Source organism: Paramormyrops kingsleyae, chromosome 23 (genome assembly GCF_048594095.1).
Source record: "Paramormyrops kingsleyae isolate MSU_618 chromosome 23, PKINGS_0.4, whole genome shotgun sequence".
NCBI classification, from domain to species: domain Eukaryota; kingdom Metazoa; phylum Chordata; class Actinopteri; order Osteoglossiformes; family Mormyridae; genus Paramormyrops; species Paramormyrops kingsleyae.
In genome coordinates, this window is record NC_132819.1 from 3,814,576 (window position 1) to 3,830,945 (window position 16,370).

The 16,370-nt window shown below is 42.6% G+C and overlaps 1 protein-coding gene across 1 annotated transcript in view; it reads right to left on the reverse strand.

Moving 5' to 3' along the window:
- The window catches only part of LOC111846291 (class I histocompatibility antigen, F10 alpha chain-like), a 127,772-nt gene that overhangs the window by 3,702 nt on the left and 107,700 nt on the right, over window positions 1-16,370 (reverse strand). The window contains exons 2-6 of the mRNA XM_072705833.1: window positions 2,623-2,901; window positions 1,918-2,217; window positions 1,731-1,829; window positions 1,544-1,561; window positions 1,294-1,365 (exon numbers count right to left, since the gene is read on the reverse strand). Of these exons, the coding sequence (XP_072561934.1) occupies window positions 1,316-1,365; window positions 1,544-1,561; window positions 1,731-1,829; window positions 1,918-2,217; window positions 2,623-2,901 (746 nt within the window). The 3' untranslated portion in view covers window positions 1,294-1,315. The remainder of the gene's footprint in view (window positions 1-1,293; window positions 1,366-1,543; window positions 1,562-1,730; window positions 1,830-1,917; window positions 2,218-2,622; window positions 2,902-16,370) is intronic.

Below are 16,370 nucleotides of genomic sequence, written 5' to 3' on the forward strand. Positions count from 1 at the left end.
CTTCGTGCCCTGGATGTGCATCCCACAAATCTCCATCAACTGCAAGATGCTATCCTATCAATACCAACATTTCTAAAGAATGCTTTCAGCACCTTGTTGAATCAATGCCACGTAGAATTAAGGCAGTTCTGAAGGCGAAAGGGGGTCAAACACCGTATTAGTATGATGTTCCTAATAATCCTTTAGGTGAGTGTATATTCCATTCTGAACTTAAAATTAGCTGCATCAAAACGTTACGGCAGTTTGCAAACCCTATACAGACTATTTACAAGGTAATAAAACTTACATACATGTAAATGTGTATGCAGAACAGAGAACAGAAAATCTCACTCCATGCAGCTGACCAAAGTTGCCAACTCTGCATTTTATTTTAAATGAGAAGTAAAATGCAGGTTTCGACTGAAGCAACTTCTCATTCCTTTGCTTTGTTACTCGGACAAATACAAAACGAATGATTAAACATTATATGCATCTCTTTTTGTATGTTTTCTAAATAAGACCGTGTGCCCACACCCAACTGTAATACCGATTAAAGCGATCTATTCTTTTAGTATTTATGTTAAAGCAATACTTTTATTTTATTACTGTTGTGGGATTAATCTCCACTGTATTGTGGGTTTTACGGCTTTTTTGGAGGTCACCGACTCCATTGCTGTGAGAATTACTGACTGTCTCGTTGTTTTGATGGGTTAGCGGTATACTAATGCTATTGTCTATTAAAAAACCAAAGGTATGATACACTGAAGTATATTGCAGCTGGTGTTTAAAAGGAGCTCGCCAGTTATATTGATGATAGGACCTTTCTGAAACAATCTCGGACCATGAAATAGGAAGCCAATTCACTTACAGCTCAGTGGCGGAATCAGTATTTTTCCGCACCGCCAATGTAACATTTTCCTTGGGTTTCACGTGTTTGCTGTTTGTGGGCCTATACGCCTTCTTGCGTCACTTCTGATTGGTGAGCATGACTGCATGGCATGCGAAAAGCACGGCGCTTGTGATTGGTGAGAATGACTGTCACACAGGGAGCACGGCATGGATTTCTAAAATTATTCTCACAGCAGTTTTAAACCCTGGGTCCGACGTGCTGTATAATGTGTATCCTAAATCACGATTTTTGCGACTTCCTAATCGCATTGTTTCAAATTGCGATTGCGATTTGAAATCGATAAATCGTGCAGCCCTAATACATGGTTCATATGACAACAAGGAATAATACAAATTTTAAATGAATGTGCCCGTAACAATGTAAATAACTTGTCAGAAGGTTTGTTCCATGTTAACAGGACTTACTGTGACATCATGGAGGATGAACTCATGCTGTTGGTTGCAGTTGGCTGGAGTTCTCAGAATCAGTGTCAGACGCTACAGGGAAAAACCACAGATAAAGTCACAGGGTTTGGTTATATTCTATACATACATACTAAAGGACTGCAGGCAATTAATTCAAGGTGATATTTCCACTTAAATCAATTTCAGATTTAAATGCTCTTTATACATGTATATAGTTGTGGCAACAGCGATACAGGGTAACAATACTCACTGCCGGCTTTCCCATAGCCTGAAACACAGAGGGACACAGAGTCAGACACAGGCACTCAGACTCTGTGCATCATTCGTGTGTCAGAGGCCCCAGTATAATGACTGTGTGCAGTTACATGCTTTGAAACATGTCACTGGTGTTTCAGTTGGACGCCATTGTTCTCTGTGTCTGTCGGCTTTTCTGTTACCTGTCCTGCTCCTCCTCCACAACACGACCCCAGTGACAACAGCAACGAGAGCCAGAGCAGCAGCCACACAGCCGATGATGATGCCCCAGGGAAGGCCTCCTAAAATAAGGTTAAAGCACCATGTTCACCCCTGACAGTGACGCTCATTAGCTGATCTCTCTCATTATTGTGTCGCTGCTCCTCTTACCCTGATTGGTCCTTATGTTCTTCTCCTCCAGCAGCACAGCAATGTCATCCTGGAGGCTCTTGTGCTGCACAACACAGCTGTAGCTGTTCATCTTCCAGTCCTCAGTCTTCACCGTGAGTTTCGATGTGATCTGGAATGTTCCGTCCCCGTTTGGCAGGGTCTCCCCCACCTCCACATCACTGTGCTTGTCCACTCCATCTTTCCTCCAGGTCACCATGATCCTTTTGGGGAAGAAGCCGGTTGTCTGGCAGGTGACAGGAGAGGAGGGGTCCTTCTGCAGCAGAGACACCTCAGGGCGGACTTGGGGAGAAAGACAAAAACATCCATAAATAAAACGCTACACTTCATCACCAGCAATCTCTCCTGTAAATACATAATGTGATTAATATTCTACACATTGTAGCTATAAGCCTGCATCAGGACAGGGACAGCTGTGCCCCCCCGGCTGTATTCTTTAGTATTTCTGCCAGAGGGTGTTAATCATCTACCATCTAATACTGCTGATTGTGAGAATCAGTCCAGGTGGAACGGCAGACAGAAGCACATGGGGGGATGGGAAGGAGGAGCAGGAGCTGAGAGGAGCTTAAACATCACTGGGCAGGAGGGGGAGCCTAAATATGAAGATCATAAAAACAAAACTGACATCAACATCAGTATCTTCACCCCAGCCCAAGATGTCCACACCCCATCCCTGCTGTACTGTACCTGTCCTCTCCAGTGTGCTCTTCCCATAGCTCACATACTTCTTCAGTGACTCAATGCACTGCTGGGTAAAGTAACTTTTATATCTATCTTTCCTAGCATTGCCACTGTCCCACTTCTGTTTAGTGGGAACCGCCTGCATAACTGGAGCCACATAAGTCATGGTCTTGAAGTCTAATGCAATGAAGTCACTCCCATCATAGCCAAATTGTTCAAGAGCACCTGTGGCCCCAGTTTCATCATCCCACTCACAGCCAAGCACCATCTGAACTGTGTGGATACCTGAACAGAAAGAGGAGAGAATTAGCAGGCAGGTTTGATATGGTTTCATCCTCTGGGCGTCATTTTCACAGTATTTCAAACAGGCCTGTCAGCAGCTCCTCACTCTCAGCATCCTGCATGTACACTGCAGCTTTCAGGCCTTTTTAACTGTGTGACATTAAATTCACACACGAGCTGGAGAATGAGAAAAAATTGAAATCACAGCACACATACACACACCACAAAAAGCTTATGATTGTTTATTATCACTATTATATTGTTTTGTATTTTTAAATAATAAACACAACTGATCTAAGAAAGACGAATAGTAGAGGGAAGGGATGCATCCATTGAGTGCTCCTGTAGCTCAACAAGAAGAGATCAAGTTCCAGGGACCATCCATACATTGTATTTGATTGGTCGAGGTGTGATTAGCGTTGCAGTGCTGTAAGCTTGTGAATGAGCGGCCCAGGCTCCCAAATGAGCCTGTCCGCCTCTAAGCCAGTTCTAGTTCCAAAACTGCAGCATGCATCAATTATAATCGCTGCTGCCACAGTTCACATGCTTATTATGAAAATAAGACTTATTGACCTTATAGTTAAATTACAGTAAACACTGCTTTTTATGGCCCAGTTGCAGCAGTTTTATTTATGCACCGGGAAATTTGTACTGCTTTCCAAATTTGTCACGACTGATTATGTTCAGAAAGTAAACAGCAGAAAACATTCTGCAGTAAAACAGCCACATGCCTCAACATCTGAAAACATTTTGTGGAAAAAAAAAACAAACAGTAATGATAAAACAAATTTCTTCTGAGTTTTTATTTTTGGATCATTTTATTTTTACTTTCCATCATGAGTTAAGCTGCTCTCATGTTAAATGACTTAAATGGCATCAGCCAAATAAACGCAGCCTGCAAATGTACACAATGTGCTGAGTCGCCCTATAACAGTGTGTCTTGCGCTCTGTGCTGCTTTAACATGTTCAGCGTGAGCAGAGCCATTAGATAACATAAGAACATGCGAAATTTACAAACGAGAGGAGGCCATTCGGCCCATCAAGCTCGTTTGGGGAGAACTTAACTAATAGCTCAGAGTTGTTAAAATCTTATCGAGCTCTGATTTAAAGGAACCCATGGTTTTAGCTACCGCTACACTAGCAGGAAGACTATTCCATACTCTAACTACACGCTGTGTAAAGAAGTGCGTCCTCAAATTTGTTTTAAAATGTTCTCCCGCTAATTTCCACTTATGGCCACGAGTTCTAGTATTTAAACTAATATTGAAAGAGCCATTTGGCTGAACAGCATCCAGACCTGTTAGAATCTTATAGACCTGGATCATGTCCCCCCTTAGTCTCCTTTGCTCAAGACTAAACAGATTTAGCTCAGCTAACCTCTCCTCATAAGAGATAGTCCTCTAAGACCAGGAATCATTCTCATAGCCCTCTGTTGCACCTTATCTAAGGCAGCAATGTCCTCCTTAAGGTATGGTGACCAAACCTGCACAAAATATTCTAGGTGGGGTCTTACCAAGGAATTATATAAATGTAACATCACCTCCCTTGACTTAAACTCCACACACCTAGAGATATAACCCAACATCCTATTGGCCTTTTTTATTGCTTCCCTACACTGGCGAGAGTGGGACATGGAAGCATCAACATACACACTGAGATCTTTCTCATAATCAGCTACCTTTATTTCAGTGGAACCCATAAAATATCTGTACTTTATATTTCTGCTCCCTGCATGGATTACCTTACATTTATCCATGTTAAATTTCATCTACCAAGTATCAGCCCAGTCACTAATTAAATCCAGATCCCGTTGTAGCCTCTCTCCTGCTAGATCAGTATCTGCTACACCACCCACCTTGGTGTCGTCTGCAAATTTAACCAGTTTACTGTATGTATTGGTGTCAATACAGTGGGTACGGAAAGTATTCAGACCCCCTTCAATTTTTCACTCTTTGTTATATTGCAGCCATTTGCTAAAATCATTAAAAATATTTTTTTTCCTCATTAATGTACACACAGCACCCCATATTGACAGACAAAAAAAAAAGAATTTTTGAAATTGTTGCAGATTTATTAAAAAAGAAAAAACAAATATCACATGGTCCTAAGTATTCAGACCCTTTGCTCAGTATTTAGTAGAAGCACCCTTTTGAGCTAATACAGCCATGAGTCTTCTTGGGAAAGATGCAACAAGTTTTTCACACCTGGATTTGGGGATCCTCTGCCATTCCTCCTTGCAGATCCTCTCCAGTTCTGTCAGGTTGGATGATAAACGTTGGTGGACAGCCATTTTTAGGTCTCTCCAGAGATGCTCAATTGGGTTTAAGTCAGGGCTCTGGCTGGGCCATTCAAAAACAGTCAGAGTTGTTGTGAAGCCACTCCTTCGTTATTTTAGCTGTGTGCTTAGGGTCATTGTCTTGTTGGAAGGTAAACCTTCGGCACAGTCTGAGGTCCTTAGCACTCTGGAGAAGGTTTTTGTCCAGGATATCCCTGTACTTGGCCGCATTCATCTTTCCCTCGATTGCAACCAGTCGTCCTGTCCCTGCAGCTGAAAAACACCCCCACAGCATGATGCTGCCACCGCCATGCTTCACTGTGGGGACTGTATTGGACAAGTGACAGTGGCTGATTGTCTCCACACATACCGCTTAGAATTAAGACCAAAAAGTTCTATCTTGGTCTCATCAGACCAGAGAATCTTATTTCTCACCATCTCAGAATCCTTCTGGTGTCTTTTAGCAAACTCCATGCGGGCCGTCATGTGTCTTGCACTGAGGAGAGGCTTCCGACAGGCCACTCTGCCATAAAGCCCTGACTGGTGGAGGGCTGCAGTGATGGTTGACTTTCTGCAACTTTCTCCCATCTCCTGACTGCATCTCTGGAGCTCAGACAAAGTGATCTTTGGGTTCTTCTTTACCTCTCTCACCAAGGCTCTTCTCCCCCAGTAGCTCAGCTTGGCCGGACGGCCAGCTCTAGGAAGGGTTCTGGTCGTCCCAAACGTCTTCCATTTAAGGATTATGGAGGCCACTGTGCTCTTGGGAACTTTAAGTACAGCAGAAATTTTTTTGTAACCTTGGCCAGATCTGTGCCTTGCCACAATTCTGTCTCTGAGCTCTTCAGGCAGTTCCTTTAACCTCATGATTCTCATTTGCTCTGACATGCATTGTGAGCTGTAAGGTCTTATATAGACGGGTGTGTGGCTTTCCTAATCAAGTCCAATCAGTATAATCAAACACAGCTGGACTCAAATGAATGAATGAAGGATGATCAGAAGAAATGGAAAGCACCTGAGTTAAATATATGAGTGTCACAGCAAAGGGTCTGAATACTTAGGACCATGTGATATTTCAGTTTTTCTTTTTTAATAAATCTGCAACAATTTCAAAAATTCTTTTTTTTGTCTGTCAATATGGGGTGCTGTGTGTACATTAATGAGGAAAAAAAATATTTTTAATGATTTTAGCAAATGGCTGCAATATAACAAAGAGTGAAAAATTGAAGGGGGTCTGAATACTTTCCATACCCACTGTACTGTATCATTCATGTAAATTAGGAACAACAGTGGTCCTAAAATTGAAGCCTGCGGTACCCCACTATGAACACAGGCCCACTGTGACTTTGTGTCTCTAATAACTACTCGCTGCTTCCTGTCAGTTAGCCAGTTTTCAATCCAAGCTGCCACAGTTCCTAAAATCCCTGCAGCTTTGAGTTTTAGCAAGAGCCGTTTGTGGGGGACAACATCAAAGGCCTTCTGGAAATCTGAGTAGATCACATCGTGGGCCTTTTTGTGATCAATTTCACTTGTAGCTTCCTCAAAGAACTCAAGTAGATTCGTTAAACAGGATCTACCTCTCCTAAATCCATGTTGGCTATCCCTCAGAATGTTATTTGCATCTAGGTAATCTACCATTTTCACTTGGATTATAGCTTCCATTATCTTTCCAGTAATGCTAGTTAAACTGATTGGCCTATAGTTTGCTGGATTACTTCTATCCCCTTTTTTGAATATGGGTGTTATATTAGCATGCTTCCAATCTGAAGGTACCACACCCACAGATGACGATTTCTGGAATATTAAAGTTAAAGGTTGGCTAATAATATCCCTCATCTCTTTTAAGACTATAGGTAAGATGCCATCAGGCCCCTGCGATTTATTTATTTTGAGTTTAGCTAGGCTTAGTATCACATCAACCTCAGTTATACATATATTGGTCATAGACGACGCTGTATTCGTACTAATTGGTGGCAAGTTACTTGTGTTCTCTACTGTGAACACCCGTGAAAAATAATCATTAAACTCATTTACTATATCAATTTCATTTTCAATTATAAGTCCCTTACTATCCTGCAAATTAGTGATTTCAGCTTTTAGAGCTCTTTTGGAGTTAAAATATTGGAAGAAACTTTTATTGTCATCCTTAGTCTCCAATGCAATTTTTCTTTCTACATCCCTCTTGGACAGTCTAATGTTATTTTTTAGCTACCTGTAGACTTACATACTCCTGCTTAATTTTGAAATCATTTTAATTATTTAATTATTTTCCAATTGTGGAACAGAGCCATTTTCCTCCTGACTTTATTCTTAATTTCCTTAGTAAACCACCTTGGTTGTCATTTCCTAGATTTAGTTTTGCTGGAAACAGGTATGAAGTCCTCTTGCACTTGCAACAATGTGCTTTTAAAAAATTCCCATGCCTCTTCAACTGTTTGCTATTTAACTCTATCCAGTTTACAGTTTCTAGTTTCAGTCTCATACCTTTAAAGTTAGCCTTACTAACATTGTATACTTTTAATTTCGACTTTGCTCTTCTGATATGGAGCTAAATTAGGGCTAAAAGTTTCGTTAATTTGAAAAAAAAATCTGAAACTGAAAGTTCAAGTTTTGCTGTTGAACTTTAAAAAGTACAACGATGTATTCAAAATAAAAAGACGTTTGAAAGTTTTTTTTGGCTTAAAAATGATTTTGATTCAGTGCTGGATTTTTTTTAAATAAATGTTTTATTTTCATGTTTCACTTTAATATATATTTCAATATTTTAGGTCTTATCTTTTTCAGTTCAGATTCAGGTTTTTTTTTCTCAGTTTCAAGTTTTTTTTTTTCGGATTCGGATCTCCTTTTCAGTTTCGGACTTTTGGGACTGATTTGGCGTAGGGGCGTGGTGTCAGCTGAGAGGGGCGTGGAATGATGAGTGACGGCCTAACGTAGTAACGTAATGGACGGCCTCCGTGCCATCGGCATATATAGTACCCGCCTGCAGTGGCTATCCGTGGGGAAGTTGTTGAAGATGGCATCCGATTCACGTGGAGCACCTGTTGGGGCCAGCAAGACATGTTTCCTACCTTTTTAACAAATACTCAACTAAAAATTGTGCCCACGTTTTACTCCAGCGGTATACATAAATCGTGCTACGTAGGCTATTTACCGTACTTTTAATTGCCCCTCTCTTAATATAATAAAATATAAAATAAAACTCAATTTTACCTCAACATATTGGTGACGTGTCAGGATAGGACTATCATGCTAGTTGAGGATGGTGTGTTGTTCAGGTGGTGTCTATTAGAACACCGATTCATAAAGCAGCTTTCCTTTGAAGGCTTTATCACTCACGCAGTCAATTAACAAGGACAGACAAGAACTCACATAGACCGAGAAAAAAAAAAAAGTTAAAAATGAAATAACAACCACCCACGTAACCGTACTGGCACACAAACACTGAAATATTCTTCCAGATAATTGCCGTCAACCGCTTCAACCGGCGCACAACACAAGTGCACACAGCGTCTACACCACTCCTGCACAGCGAAGCAATCCCAGCAGCCTCTACAGCAGGGGTGCCCAATCTTATCCCCAAAGGGCCGGTGTGTATGCGGGTTTTTGGGATATCCTGTAGGTCAGCTGTTCAAACCTAGGTATGAGGACTGTTCAGCCAATCAGTTCTCTAATTACCGTAGTAATCTCATTAGGGAGTTGCAGCAAAAACCCCCATACACACCGGCCCTTTGCGGATAAGATTGGGCACCCCTGCTCTACAGCAATCCCAGAAATCTCAGCCAAATCTCTAGAGCTATAACAAGCATATTACACTGTCAGGGTCACTGTCATAAACACGCAACACTCACCTCCGGTTTGGTTGAAACACCGCTTTGCAGTTTCAATGTTGGCTTTGTACACCTGCTCATGGATCCTGGATTTGTTGGTGTTCCTGTCCCAGTAATCAGGACCCTCAGACTTTGCCATCCAGTCCTGGCGAGGAGTCATTCTGCGTATGTTACTGTCATAGTAAACAAAGGGCTCTCCATCCACCAGCCCGACAATCATAAACTCTGGGAGGTTCCGTATCCCTGACGTTCCGCTGTAGACATACTGCAGGGAGTGCGACACTGGGGAAAAAAAACACACTAATAATCAGAATCACAATCGGAATACTTTATTTATCCCAGGGGGAAATTTGGTTTCGTTATTCCTATTTGCAATTCCTAAAGTCACCCTGGTATTTGCAGCAACCGTCCAATACACCCATGTATTTTTTCATTTGATCAACATCCTATGGCTAATCAATACCTCATTGACTTTTGTTAACTAATTAAATGAATGAATTAATGAGCTGGTGGTGAAATTTAATGAATACATGGAATGTCTGAGGTGTCTCTGAGGAGAGGTTAGGGAACTGAAGTGATGTTCATCTAGCCATCCAGCAAGATATCAGTAACCCTTTGGTGAACATAAGAAAGTCTTATTATTTTTTTTCTTGTGTTCCAGTTAATTTGCTTATAATACTGAATTGTGTGTTTTTTCCAAGCAAATATACATTTATTACTGAGATAAATAGCTTTAAACATATTCTTTGATTGTCCCTAGTTTTTCAAAAGAACTAAAAAAGATACACTAAATTCAAAGAAATGCAGATGCGAGAAACAAAAGGCAGCATTATAGATGTTTACACACACTGCCCACCGTGTTACACACACACACACACACACACACATACACACATTATTTACCACACATAACATTAAACACTACACATGACATTAATGTACAACACATTAACAACATAATACACATTAACTACACAGTTACTTATAGTATTTCCACTTGCCAGCAGTCCTGCATGCTGCCACATTCCCCGATGGGTACCCCTAGTGCTACACTACCCCCCTCCTAGAGGGGTTACCCATCCCTGTACCCCCACTGGGCCGAGCCCTCCGCAGCTGCTGGGTCCCAAGTCCACCACCGTCCTCCGTCTCACCTGCGGAGGTATTCACCCTTGGTCCTGGTGAAGGGTGGTGGCCCAGGGGCTGGTACAGAGTCAGGTGGTAATGATGCAGGACAACAGTCCGGTGCCACTCTGGCATCCACACCCTGTACACCACACTGGAGATTTGCTCCAGGATCTCCTTGGGGCCTCTCCATTGGCTGCCCAGTTTGGGCGACTGCCCCTTCTTCCCGATGGGGCAGTACGCCCAAATAGAGTCCTCTGCGCTCCCAAAGATGTTGTAGGCAGTCCAGTCCTGGAGTCTTCGGTAGCTCCTTCTCTGGGGGAAAGCCAAACACCATTTCCACTGGGGGTCCGCACCTCACAGTCAAAAATGAGAGTGGCGGGGGGGTGCAGCCGGTTCTCTCCTGCACCGTTGCATAATAAGCCCACAGGACCAGGGGAAGGGGGACTTCCCTCTTGCACAGGTGCTGGTTGATGAGCTCGGCGCTTCAAAGTTCCTCCCCTGTTTGCTGTGCAGTTCCTTCGGGGCTCCAAAGCAGCAGAAAAATTCCAGTAAGAGCGTCGTTGCTGTGGTGGTGGCGTTTTAGCCTCAGGCCTCTTTGTGAAGTAGTCCATGGCCACGAGTGTGTAGCGGTTCCTGGGTGATGTGTGAGTGAAGGGGCCCAGGACGTCCATCCCCACATGCTTCATGGGGGCATCCACCCGGTATAGCTGCAGGGGAGCTAGAGACTCCCGACTGGGACCCTTCTGAGCCAAGCAAGCATCAGAGCAGCGTATGAACAGTTCAATATCCTGCACGCAGCCTGGCCAGTAGGGGCGCTGAACCTGCTATGATGGGAAAGGGTCCCTGGAACCCTACCTCACCCAGGTCCTCTGAAGAGACTGCAGGCCACTTGGTGATGTTGCCGGAAGGGGAGGCACTGCCAGCCTCCCTAAGCCTCTCTCCCAGGGAACAGGGTGACTGCCGGGCCCTAATCACCACACTGCAGTGGCAGTTCAGCCAGTGACAGCTCAGGGACAGGCGGCAGTGCGCCGTGGAAAGTCTGGGGGCGCGTTCCCAGCTCAGCTGGAACACCTCCACTTCCATCCCCAATCCTGACCCCAGTGTGGTGCAGGTACCAGACATGGTGGCAAGGACGGTGATTTGGGTATGGATGGTAGAGATGTCTCTACCAATATTCTGGGAATACCAAATTGTCCCAACCAATATTTTTAGTGATCTCCAAACTTTTTCCACAGCTTTTCCACCATCTTCATCACCCTGAAGTGGCCGGCCCCGATGGCTCCATGCACCAACCTCAGGACGTGGCCCTGAAGGCTTATCTGAATACACTTAAAAATATTTGCCACCCTCCTTAGCCTCCCTGCATTCATTTCCGGGATATAAAGGAATATGCCGGGGGTCTCTGTTTGTGACACTGCTGTCAGTTGTGCCTAAAATAACTGAGACATGTCAACGAAATGCGAAACACCCCCTGCATTATTTATCAAAGCTTTCAGGTGAGGTGCATCTTCAGTATTGTAGTATCAGGTAGGCAAAAGCTTTGCAGCCACATCAAAAAAGATAAGGAGAACCGGTTTAACACAAAGTTGTTTTTTTTTTTTTTTACAACCCTTAAAATGGCCGATCTCAAGTAACAACAACAAAGTGACAACATAGGAGGAAAATGCAGGGAGGTTACACAGTAGATGGTAAAGCACACAAATGATGGGTCATGTCAGGATTACACATACAGCACTGGTAAAGGTACACGCGTTCAACGGGAGCAGGTGTTACACTAAAACAGACAGCTATTTACCAGACATACACAGGGCTGTAATCACGACCCGCCAGCATGTCTGGACATGCAGATGTACAGTAACAGGCTCTGCTATGTGGAGCCACCTCACCGCCGCTACAGTGTGACTGGATCGAGAAATCAAAGCTAAAATATATGATCATAAACAGTCTTTTTGATGGCTTATGGTTTTCACGGAAATGTACAGGTTTTCACTGCAGTTGGGTTGACATGTATGACCTAAACCTAAATTCTGAGTGCATTTTTAAAATCAGTGTTTACTTGTCAGTCCCGTGGCGTCACACCAGGGGCGCTGTAAAGGGGGGGTAAACGATGACGATTCTCGGGGCCCATGACTGAGAGGGGGCCCAGAGAAGCCCCCAATAAAATTGTGGTGCTGATAGGATGGGCCCTGTCAAGATTCTTTTCATGGGGCCCAAAATCCTTAGATGCGCCCCTGCGTCACACTATGCTTTCAGATATGAAATGAAACACTTTAAATATGAAAATTGCCCGCAAACTGAATGCCATTTACTCAGCAATCTCAAAACTAATAAAAATCACATAACCAAACCCTATAAAGCTTTAGAAATAGCTGAAGTAAAATCAAATTTATTTCAATTTACCTGCAAATATCCAGTCAATGCCAAACAAAATGAGTGCAAAAAGCAGAGCTTTCCGCATGTTGTGGGAGATCGAGGATTTAATAGGTAAGAGAAAGAAAAACAGACTCTGTACCAGTACCTGCAGACCTGGATGTTTTATCAAAGCAAACAAAAAAATTAACCAACTGTAACCAAGCAAAGACCTGACATCACACATCTCCAGGATGTTTCGGAGATGACGATTAGTGTTCTATCAGAGGCCAAAGTTAATATGACCCAAGATGTTGTTGAGAATTGAGTTCTGTATATTCCAGGCAGCTTGGCTAAGTGGTGCATAAGCATTGTTTCAACAAGTACTAATAATGGTTTGCTTTTATGTATCTCCTAATAAATTATGATGCTGTTATTTTTATTTACTTTAGCAATGAGGGGGAAAAGCCAGAATTACATTGCAACTTTACATAACTCAAAGCAGTGTTTTATAAAAGACACCTTTAACCTCAAAATCTTTGTAGCTTCTGAAAAGATGGCTGAACCAGGGACTGGCATATAAAGGGGAGCGTAACGTCCTATACAGTCCCTTACGAAAGTTTTGGAACACCAAGGCAGATTCATTTATTTTAGCTTTACACCGAAGATATTTGGGTTTGTGATAAAAAATTTTAATTTGAGCCGAAAGTTTCAGAAGTCTACGGAAATGTTTTGTCTGTCAATTTATACAGAAACGAATCCAAATTAATGTGGACAAACTTTATCATACACCAAGACAATGACCAGAAACACACTGCCAACTGAACAAAGAACTTAATCGGGGGAAAAGTGTAAGAATTCCAACTGGCCATGTCAATTATCAGACCTTATCACAACTGAACATGCATTGTGCCTCCTAAAGGCAACACTGAATGGAGAAACACCCTGAAACAAGCAATTGAAACAGGCTGCAGTAAAAGCCTGGAAAAGCGTCACAAAAGAAAAGAAAACAATCTGGTGATGTCAGTGAGTCAGAGGTTTGATGCACTTATTGCATGCAAGGAAAATGCCATCAAATATTAAAAGTTATTTACCTTAATTTTCTTTATGATCATTTGTTCTTATACTTTCACTCACCAAACATTGGCTGGTCTGATACAAACAGTGCTGTGTTCATTGTTGTTTGACACATAAAAATGCACATACCATGAAATAAAACTGAAATTCTGAACTTTTGTCACAATTTTTTACTTACTTACCTAATTTTTATTTTCTTACAAGGGGTACTTTGGTGGGCTTGGAAGATTCATTGTTCAAGTGGACGAACGATAACGATCAGTTAAATAGGAGTGAAACCAAGAGAGATCTGTCCCTTTAATGCCATCCGCTGATTCTATCTGGTCCAGGATAATATTATGGGCCACAATATCGAATGCTGCACTTAGATCTAGTAACACCAATAAAGATATACAGCCATGATCAGAAGTCATAAGCAGATCATTCATGACTTTGATTAAAGCTGTTTCTGTCCTATGGTTTGGTCTAAAACCAGACTGATATAATTCATTAGCAGTATTTATCTGTAGGAAAGAAGACAGCTACTGAACAACAGCTTTTCCCAGGATGTTAGAACTGAAAGGAAGATTTGAGATATGCCTATAAATTCCTAAATCACTAGGTTCAAGAATTTATTTCTTTTGAATAGGTCTAATAACAGCTATTTTAAAAGGTTTTGGAGCATATCCAAGCTTATTTATAGAAGAAAACCAGCCATCATTGCTGTTCAAGCCTGGAGTGAGGAAGCTACCTCATAACAGCGAGGGAGCCGTGTGTCTGTTACCAGCGTAACAATGGAAGCCAGGGAGCCGAGGAGAAAGAGGGTCTAGGACCACCTATGATCTCAGAGTGGTTTCATTTATTCTTCCTAGAGAGCTATGAAATTTGTGTGAAACCAAAATGAGTCTATGACTTATTTTTCCTGTCTCTCATTTTTAGTCCAACAAAAAGACACACAGAATCTCATATCACCCTCCCTCTAAGTTTCATCAGAGATCTCATCGAGTTCTAAAATAGCTCTCAGACTGTCTCAACTTCAATGCTTCATTTTGAACTACAGTAGAGAGCTCTTTGTATGAACTCAGTCTGTCATCCCAGCCCGTTTGAAATACCTGTGTGATGTTGGTACCTACATGATCAGAAGTGAATGACCTCTGTTTGTTCCTGCAGCAAAAATACATGTTTGTGTTATACTGCTTTAGATATTTCAATTACCGATTCAGCTGCTTGAAGTACTGCTTCAACTATATACATTCAGGTATAGTAAAGTTTATCCTTTTGTAGCTTGTCAATGGGGGGGGGGGGGTGCAATAGTGCAGTGGTTAGCACTGTCACCTCTGGGGCCTGGGTTTGAGTCTTTGCCAGGATTCCATGTGTGTGGAGTTTGCATGTTCTCCTTGTGCTGTCATAGTGTTTCCTCTGGGTTCTCCGGCTTCCCCCCACAGACCCAAAACATGCTATAATGAACTGAAGTTACCATAGATATAACAGAATGGTGTGTGACTGTGCCCTGTGATGGGTTTGTGCCCTGTGATGGGTTTGTGCCCTGTGATGGGTTTGTGCCCTGTGATGGGTTGGTGCCCCATCCTGGGTTGTTCCCTGCCTTGTGCCCTGTGATGGGTTGGTGCCCCATCCTGGGTTGTTCCCTGTCTTGTGCCCTGTGATGGGTTGGTGCCCCATCCTGGGTTGTTCCCTGCCTTGGGCCTGTAGGATCCAGATCCCCTGTGACCCTGACTAGGGCATGTGGTTTCAGAAAATGGATGGATAGTTTGTCAGTCTTCTTTTTATCCTAAAATTCCAGGCTATTTTTGGCCATTGTTTCCAAAGTGCTTGGACCGTGTGTATCATGCCATGTTCATGTACAGCTAAGCCAGGGCAGCAAGCAGCTCAGCTCCACATACAAACCTGAAGAGCAGGTTGGAGTCTCCACTGTGGCTCTATGGACGTGTGTCTTTTGGCTCCAGTATTGCTCATTACTAACAGCATCACTAAGGGCAGTTTAGATTCACTGAACTGCAGCTATTAGGGCAGACTGATTGTCAGAAACACACGCTATTTAATGTGGATGGATTATTTTATTATTACTTACACGCTTCCATACTCAACACCACTAAAAGATAATGTTTAGGATGACTTATTACCAACATTAATTGTGATTAGATTATATGAAAAAGACAATCATTTCACATTCATTCTAAAGGAACCAAATTCACCAATCAACAGGTTTGTAGAAACCAAACTTACACAGAAAAATAAATCGCATATAGACAGCACTGCATGTAAACCCTGCAGGAACGGTGCCAGATACTCACTTATTTAAAAGCATTTTAAATATATATTTTCTACCCAGTAAGTGACCAATAACCCTCAGTTGAGTACAGGGGTGCCGTATAGGGCGGGGGGGGGGGGGGGGGGGGGAGGCAGGACAATTCCCAGGGCCCCTGAGTGACAAGGCCCTAAACATTCAGAACATAACTGGATTGGTCCGGCTTGCGGGGGAGCAGTATGATGTGGTTTCATGGGCCCTAAAATCTAACTATGTAACTCAGCCAGATCAGAAGTTATATCAGGTCATTAATAATGGTTTCCTGTAATAATAAATCTCCAATCAATCAAGCTCACATGTATCACAATGTTCTGTTACACTGTTACTTATGTTGTACCAGCTACATTCCTCATTCTATTAGCCATCTTCCTGTTTGCTGTTTCTTTACTTTTGGTGCTCACTGCCACAAGAAGCAGTAATGTTATGTTCGAACCTGAGCCTTCGAGGCGTGTTTGGAGTAAGTTTGAATGTCATGACTGTTGTTGATTGTAAAGCTGCTAAAAGCTGTTGTCTCTGT